This window comes from Zonotrichia leucophrys, chromosome 5 (genome assembly GCF_028769735.1).
Source record: "Zonotrichia leucophrys gambelii isolate GWCS_2022_RI chromosome 5, RI_Zleu_2.0, whole genome shotgun sequence".
Taxonomy (NCBI): Eukaryota; Metazoa; Chordata; class Aves; order Passeriformes; family Passerellidae; genus Zonotrichia; species Zonotrichia leucophrys.
The window spans coordinates 16,715,316-16,724,293 of NC_088175.1; the positions used below are offsets into that span (position 1 = coordinate 16,715,316).

Genomic DNA, 8,978 nt, shown 5'->3' on the forward strand with positions numbered 1-8,978 from the left:
CCAGACTCCACTGGTCAGTGAGTTTCACCAACTCATGCTATGCCTGTGCCAGCTTCCTCCTATCTCCCAGCTCATGCCCCTTTCTGAAGCTGAAGGCTAGTGCTGGCCATGCTGGCATGCTGTGCTTGCCACTGGCCCTGCCACATGCAGGGGCTGACTAGTCCTGGCAGCTGGTCCTGGCTGCCAAGCAGGGAGGCCACAGCTCTGTGCAGTGCTAGCAAACAGGGCCCTTTCTGGCTGCTGGGGGCAGGAATTGACAAGCCATCAAAATCCACATAACAGAGGTTAATGAAACCATGGAGATACACAGCAAAAGGTGAGGAATTTGCAGCAGCTGCTGCAAATTCTGCCAAATGATAAGCTGTCAGCAGTACTGATAACTGCACAACTTGGGTGTCGCTGAAGGAAGCTACATGCAGCCCTTCTGCAAACCAGGTTTCAAAGGCTCAGGGCAGAGACATGGGCAGATGAACAGTGAAGCTCCAGACTCCAACACACCTATCTCCACTTTATGCCAGGGCATCAGTGTCACTCACTTGGGATGGGGAGCTACATTAGAACAGCTTAGCGTCTTTAGACAGCAGAGGATGAGAACAAGCCCAAGGAAGCCATTCTGCAAACCACTGCAGATACACTAAGACCATATTGATGATGTGGATTTTCTGCCAGAGGAATACGAAAGCATGCTGGAATCCAATGTCACTGATTTCTACCTTAGTCAAGGCTGTTTCCAGCCTTACAGTCCCTCCAGTCTGAGAATCCCTGGAGAGCACCACTCCATGCATTATAACCAACCACACCAGTAGCCTAAATCCTACCTGCACCAAGAAGAAAAATGAGGCTAAAAAACCTTACTTCAAACACACTATGCAGACTGGCCTAATTTGGCACAAGCTGTATTCCCCACTCCAAAGAAGCCTTGAACTCAAATAGCAGACAAACCCTGGCTAACGTACATCACAAGCACCCAACTAAAACCAAGCGTCATTCACAGCTCAATGAACTATATGGCTACAGGCTGGAATGAAAGGTGCAGCACAAGACTTGAGAGGAGCTTGTCTTCCTTCTCACTAGAAATGCTTTTGTTAATGCTTCTTGTATTGTTAATTACTGATATCAAAACACAACAGTGTGTTTCACAATGAGATGTACACTACTTTGCACAATTCTCATTTCCTCAGAGATCTGCAAGTTTGATTATATCTATTATTTCCTTTTCAACATGCTCCTTTTACTTAAATCAGTCAGCCTTCATGTTATGGCCATTACCAAACAATATGCAGAATAAGAAAGCACTGCCAGGCCACTCTCAGCAGCTGACCAGCACACAAGCAGTCTGGCAGCAGAGATCGCAGCAGAGCCCAAATGCATACACCAAGGACTTGAGTCTGGTGAGCACGGAATGCATACGGCTACCTCTGACAAAGGACCTTCTCCACTGGGCAATGCAAATCCTAATATGGGGTTGTTATCTAATATTGCTGTTAACAATCTGGTAGAAAGCATATTGAGTTATTAAGATGACAGCATTACAGCAAGACACCTGTGCCTTGCAGTTTCCAAGGAAGGCAGTTCAGTGCTATTACTCACCTGTGATTTGAGGAACTCATACTCCTCTGATCCGTACGGGACACTCCGAAGAGAGGTGAGGTAGTCATAGGTGATAACTGCTGTCTGCAAATGAAAGCAGAAATGCTGAGCAAGCTCTACAGTTATTAAAACAATAAGACTTCTGTTAAAGAGAATGCATGTATTTTAGGCTTCAAAGTTCAGGCTCCACAGTGAAGCCTATGGCAAAAGACTCATTAATAAATTAAATGAAAATAATTTCACTTCAATGAACACTTATAAAAGAAGTGTAGGGGCCTCACTGATAAGTAGCTATATGTAAGCAACACTTGACACTCCTACACTATCTTCTATTTGAGATGCTCAAAGCATTTTCCTAATCTCTGTACAGCACCTTGCACAGCAGACTCCCATCTTCAGTCAGCCATGTGGGCTTTCACAGTAAGGTCTGCTGCTAGTAACAGAGGTCATCCACACTCTGTGCCCCATCAGTTATCCCACTGCTTCAGAGCTCCAAACTGCCTAACCAGCTTGCTCTGTGTATAGGCTCAGCAGGGAACAGAGTGACTGAGGACAAACTCAGACTAGCACAAGCAGCAGTACTTTTGGAGATATTCAACTGCACAAAGGACTGTGGGGCCAAAGGGTTGAATACCCAATTACAAAAACAGGATCCAACTCAATGGGATCCAGCTCAAACCTGTTAGGTAGACATTGCCATGGACAATGGAATTATAATCTTAAGTGACTTTATAATTTCTGAAAATAGATCTAGGGTATTTCACAATTCCTATCACTAAAGTTCTTCTCTTTCCACAGTCAGAACATCAGTGAATGGGAGAGAAAAATACAGGTCATGTTTGGAGGGAGAGAAGGGAATGTACACTTAGAGGAGCCTGTCCACTAATGTGCCATTTGAATTTCAAGATCCTTGCCATGAAGAAGCATTTCTGTAACTCCCATTGAAAGGCACTTTTCCTCAAATCTCCCTACTGAATGGCTAGCATTCCATTCTGGCACAGGATACTAGCCCCACCTTTCACCATAGATATGTCCAGGAAGGGCACAAAGTACAGTCAATATATCATGAAAGCCAGGGAGGCAAGGGAAGCAAACCTGGTCTGAGAGAACTGACAATAGGGAAAAAAGTCAAAAGTTCAGAAATGCATCCAAGAATGGACCAAGCTGGGAATCAGTAACAAACAGACACACTCCCTCCTTGTGGAGGTTAGATTTCTCATGTTTCCTGATTTCCAAATTGCAAACTGAACACAGCAAAATTTTTTTCTGGCTTTTCAGGCTCTCTTGCCCCTGGTGAACTGAGGAGCTGCACAGCTACAGAGACCATACAGAAGAAAAATTTTTCAAAGCAACTTCACAACCTCAAAGAACAACTTTGAAGTGGAGGGAGGTTCGAATCAGTCTTGCATCAAGGCTTGAGTTGGCTCTTATTTTATCTCTGGTCCACAAGGGTAATTATCACCTCCAACTCAAAAAGAAGCAGCTAACAGATTGGCCTGTATTACAGAGGAAGAGGGAATTAATTAAGCAGTTGCTAATTACACTGTAATCTTAAACACTAAATTAATATTATGATGATCCTGATAGGCAACTCTGACATTGCCAAATCCCTCCCAGTGTCTAGCTACTGCACAGAATGTTCCTTCCACATAACCAAAACAACTGGTATACTCTCAAAAGAATACAGCAAATGCACAACAGCTCTGCCAGTTTCTAATTTTACCAGAATACAGAAACGCTCTGCAGCGTGAGGCTGCCCACGCCACTGACTTCGTTCTCATCCAAGACTAGTGCTGTCATTCACGTTACAGTGTGAGACTGAAGCTCAGAGTTATAAAAGACACACAAAATCAACCAACCCCTCCCTTTACAAATGCCAGATTACTTTCACTGAGCTTGCATCCGGCCCAGTGTTAAATGTCCCACTCGTATCAATGAATTCTCAACACTGTACACTCCTCCACTGCTCCCAAACCTATCCTCAGATCTCACCAAGTCATAGCACAATGTTCTCCCTCAATAGCTGTCTACCCATACATAAGAACCAGTTCCCTAAACAGAGACTTCAAAAGAAATTTTCTGCTAGTGAGCTTCATCAAGTTTCCTATGGAGTCTGCAAAGAACTACTGAACCAACATGCTTAAAATACAACCAGACTCAAATCTGTCTAAACAAACTCAGATGAAATCTGTCCAGAGTCTCATACATAGTTGTATGTCAGGTTCCTTGATACTCATGTGTTCTTTTCTCCAGGCTTTTCTTTTGTTTTGTTTTGTTTGCCCCACTGTAACTTGTCTTACAGTTTTGTGTCTGCTGCTGCTGAACTTATTAGCTCTTAAGAATTGCAGTCTCTTCATTACAGTGTGCTTTTGCCTGGCTATGGTTCAATGAGGAAATCAAGCATCCAGGTAAGAAGCCAGAGCAGGGCTAGATTGAAGGACAGATACTTTAGGTCTATGCAGATGTCACTAATATTCAATATCCAAAATCACTTGTTCGCTACAGAGATTTCTCTTTCATTTGCAAAAAGAATAATCCCCAAGGTGAGCTTCTTAGAAGTAAACATATCTGCTCTATTGGCTTCAGCTGGTCCATGGCTAAGGAATGACAGCAGTTCAAGCTGCCTGTGCTCAGATGAGAGCTGCCTTCTGACTGTCGAAAAATGAGCAGGGGAAGGCAGAGGTCACTGGTGCAGCAAGACTAAAGAATCTCTCAGAAGCAACTCAAACACATGCAGTCATACATACCAGAGGAAACTAAGAATTCAGAAAGAGACAGAACATTCTTTTTTAAAAGTATACACACAGATTTAAACACATGCTGCCATCACCTACAGAAGACTGAGCACTGGTAACTTGGTTTTGGGGTCACTGCTTGCAGCTATGGGTGCAGAACCCTCTAAAGCATTTAAGAGCAGGACCAGTGAAGCGCTTTATAGCCAATGACTGGTGACCTCCCTGAAGGCAGAGAACATGAAAGTCAGGCATCTCTGTGATTTGCCATCATCTAAAGCAAAGAATATTTCCTTTCCCCTACTTCCTAGTCTTCAGGAAAGTAATCTCTTACCATCACTCAAAACACAGACCAACTGCACAGTCTCATCACTGGAACTTCTCACTTATTTCTGTCTTAAACAGTAGATTACCTCAAAAACAGTGACTGAGAAACCCTAGTCAAGCAGGCAGAACTCAAGGACACATTGGAGAACCCAAAGGCCCTGAATAATAGATTCTCCTTCAGCAACAAGAAGCTGCATTCCCTCTCTACGCCTCAATTTCCTGTGCTTTAAAAAGGAAAGAGCTGCTCCCTGCCACCAGGTAGCACTACCTTATGGTCAGGGACAGAGCATGAAGCCTAGCACTTGTTAAGTAAGAAGGAAAGATTACAGTTTGCATTTCTATCTTCACCCTTTCAAAATAAACATTCATTTTTCACAACAGTTTATGATGCTGCACGCACATGGCACCTGAGCCAACCCACAGAGCTTGTTTCTTATTGCATCTGCCCTCAGGAGCCAACTCCTTGTAAAACTCATTAACAAAGTGCTTAAAAGTCACAGAAAATGCAGACAGACAGCTGCTTACCACTGGGGGTCTGTAAATGATGGAGATTGTGGCCTGAAGTGACAGATGTACAATGCAAGTGAGGTATGGGGAGACTGATACCCCCTCCAGAGTCTCTGCTCTCCATGTTCCTGGCTGCTCATGGATCCATCAGGGAACATTGGCAAGGAGAAGGCAGCAGCCTCCATTTCCAGTTTTATGAGAAATAGCAGTGATGCTAGCATTCATTTTACAGATATATAAAAATATCAGATACAGCATTCATTTTACACATCTGGAAACCACTCCAATCTCAAAAGTACGTAATCAACCATCCTCACTTTACTCTTGCTTTGAAAATGATCCCCAAAATAGCAGTCCATCTCTCCCCAAATCTCATACCAAGGTCATAGTGCAATGGTTACCCTAGTTTATCAACACAGCCAGGATACTTATAACAAAATGTAAAAATGGCATATGCAGAGAACAGGGTTTGACCTAAGTCACTCTTAAAAGGCAGCAGGACACGGTACCTGGGCGACTGACCTTGAAGGAAACGTGGGCCCAAAGTGAACCCTTGCTCTGAAGGTCCCACCCTACCAGGGATGCAGACACAGCTCTCAGTATCTCCATTTGTCTCTTTCCAAAATGTGCTAACAACAGATGTATTCCTTACAAGCTTCCACCTCCTTTCTCCCCATGGTGTCAAGAACTTGAAGAGCTCCCTACAGACATTCTGATTTCCTAAGCCAGATGAAAATGCAGACAGGGGTTGCAGAAAATCCCAAGTTCTTGTGAACTTCAATTCCCTTACCCATCTAGGAATCCTCCTGCACATTGCTATGGTAGAACTTACTGTGGCAATGGCTCGGCCCACACGAACAACTCCAAAATCATTAGGATCCAGGAACCTGTTTCCATACAGATAGATGCCAGAAGCAGCTGCTGTCAATGAGGCAAATTTCAAGGCCCTTAGTGCCATGACTGATGAACCCTGCCAAGATACAAAACAGCAACTGTAACATCTGATAAGGACTTAGTGGTCTGATGCCCACAGCCCCAGAGGACCTGACAATCCAAGATTTAATTGCTCCTTTCCTAATGACACATTGCCAGCACTGCCCCCAGCCAAGAGCTCAAGCAACCACCCAGCAACTGGGGGTAAGTTGCTCATTGCTATTCTCAACTCAACGGTGTCTACAGGCCACAAATCCAGAAGTAACTCACTGCTAGACGTTGCATAAAATGCAACTAAACACTTGTTCAGGATCCCAAAGGCTTTTCAAGGAGACACAACAGGTGGACAGACAGAAGGAAGCATGAGATCACCAAAAGTAAATTCTGATCCTATCAACAGGCACTTCTTCAACAAAAATTTTTGAAGACATCACAGCATAGGCAGATTTTAAGGGGACAACAGATGATATAACAACCCAGGTTTAAAAAGAGCTCTTGCAACATCAGGAACACCCAAAGTTTGTTAGAAACTCTGCTAGGCTAGTTCTAAAAGCTCCATACTGATGATGAGTGCTCTAGGAAGAGGCAAGGCATCCCAGGAGGTTGTATGCCACTCCAGCAGTGCCAGACAAACACAGAGAATGCAGATGGGGCACCTGATCAGTGACCAAGTGAGAATTGTGTTCTCATTATCACCATCCCACTCAAGTGCCAGACAGGGAATGTACTGACAGAACAGCAATCTGCAGGAATCTACAGCCTGTTCCTAGCTCTGTCACAGGCCCAACACAGGCCTGGGGTGAGACACTTCTCAACCACTTTTTTCCTGTGGGACAAGGATGGGGAATGAACACATTTCCCACACTAAGCACTGTGGATCACTACATTCATTGTTTGCAGCATATAAAGTAGCATAAACATGTAACTCTTTACATGGTAATTTATATATTTTCCATTTCTTTATTCAACATAGAGGACCCAGATATGAAAAAAGGTAACAAGGAATTAGGTACATTTTTCTTTCCTTTCCCTATGGCTGGTACTGGGCAGAAAGTATGATTGAGCATTCCTTCTGCTTCTACCACAAATCAAAAGGTATTGTCACCTCTCTGCAAGCTCTCAAGAGCACCTTTGACACAGTGCAGGCTGTTACCCCATCAAGATGGAGTCTACTAATCCTCCCACTCCTAGGCTTGACTGAGAAACTTGCCTGCTTCTCATTGTGAAGCTTTAGCAGGGTCAGTCTGGCTTGTGCCTTTCCTCTCGGAGCCTTGTAACCAAAAAACACATGCAGTGACACAGGTCAAGTCTTTCAATAGCAGTTCACCAGAACACAATCAGCAAAATAAGCTAATATAACACAAGAGACCTTTGTACATGAACCTTAGCTAAACTTCATTATTTCCTTTTATTTCCTTACAAACCCTAGGCAATTGTGAGGCAGAAAAGCTGAGGCATATTCTGTCAGTGCCTGTCACAGCTGCCTGCAGCAACCCAGCTCTTTCTCCTGTCAGAATGGGTAGCTGGCTGACCAGGACTCCTTTGAATCTATGATCAAACTCAACAGAAAATAAACCTGGGCTCTTGACTGCAGACAAATGTACACGCACTTCACCAAAAAAAAGTTGCCCTCCTTCCCCTGCCTCACTGGAATTCTAGAAATTTTGGGGTTTCTTCCAGCAGGATCAATCTTTATTTGTACAGAGATCTTTTGTATCCTCTGTCACCTTCAAAAGTCATTTTTTTGCAAAGTATTTTAATTAAACAATTTGTGCTCCTTGTATATTTCTGTAAAATTTCCTTTATTGAAGTGAAAGGTGCACTGACATTTTCTTAACAGAAAATATGCTTCTCCTTTTCATTATTTTTTTCCTTTGCTTTCTCAACTACTAAAAGAGCATTTTATTGAAAGCAGGATTCAGGTCCATCTGTTCTTGCATGTTATTCCTACCTGAAGCTATAATCTGCAGTTTGTTACATCACATCTATTGCCATACCCGCCAGCTGTACGTCACAAAGAGAAGATGAGAACTTTAGGCAGCAAATAAACAGGCAGCAAAGCTGAATTTTCTGCAAGAAAGTTCCTACTTTCATGCTTAGCATGTTGAAGCAATAAAAAGGGAATAACTAAAACCCTTCCAATAAGAGGTACAGAAATAGCATTCTCTAAAGTAAATTGTATTTCAGTTTTGCATAAGGTATGGAGGAGCCTTTTCCATGTAAATGAGCCATTATGACACCCCCAGGGATATCTTAAGGGCCCTGTCAGCTGTGAAACAAACCTTGGGATGTCACTGCTTCTCATTATTAAGCCCTGCGTTGACAGATCACCTCCAGCTCTTTTTTCACCCGAGTGAGGTGGCTCCTTTGACTTTCACACAACTTGGCGCACCTAGGCGTCCCTCACGTTACAGCCAGGCTTCTCCTGTTCCCAGCCGGGGCAGCCGGGACGGTGCCGGGTCCCTGTCCGAGCCCCGAAGGTGACCCTACCGCCGCCTGCCGCGGCCGGGAGCGGCGGTGACCGCTGAGCGCCCCGAGGACGGCGGCACCCGGCGCCGCTCAAAGCCCCGGCCGGGCCGCTCCGGCCGCCAGGCCCGCGCCCGGGATCTGCCCGCGAAGGACACGAGGAGCCGGCGCCGCCCGCTGTCCGCCCTTCTTCAGGCCGGGCCGGCTCTCCCGGAGCAGCTTCCGCGCACCGCGCCTCTCCAGCCTCCACGAACAGCCCCGGCCTCGCCGAGCGCTGCGACAACCGAGTCCCCGCCGCCGGGGCCGCAGCTGCGGGCGGCATTCGCCGCCCGGGCCCGGAGTCCCCGGCACGGGCCGGGGCGGCTGCGGGGGCTATGAGGGCGGGACGACCCGGGCACTCCGCCGGCGCTCGGAGCGGCACTT

The 8,978-nt window shown here is 45.3% G+C and overlaps 1 protein-coding gene across 2 annotated transcripts in view; it reads right to left on the reverse strand.

Moving 5' to 3' along the window:
* Nucleotides 1-8,978, reverse strand: part of ADCK1 (aarF domain containing kinase 1) — a 72,819-nt gene that overhangs the window by 63,646 nt on the left and 195 nt on the right. Inside the window, exons 1-3 of one of the 2 annotated variants that reach the window (XM_064715482.1) lie at nt 8,372-8,959; nt 5,989-6,126; nt 1,591-1,674 (exon numbers count right to left, since the gene is read on the reverse strand). In XM_064715482.1, the coding sequence (XP_064571552.1) occupies nt 1,591-1,674; nt 5,989-6,114 (210 nt within the window). In that variant the 5' untranslated portion in view covers nt 6,115-6,126; nt 8,372-8,959. Of the gene's footprint in view, nt 1-1,590; nt 1,675-5,988; nt 6,127-8,371; nt 8,960-8,978 lie in introns of those variants that run through there. The other variant, XM_064715481.1, reaches the window with a different exon arrangement.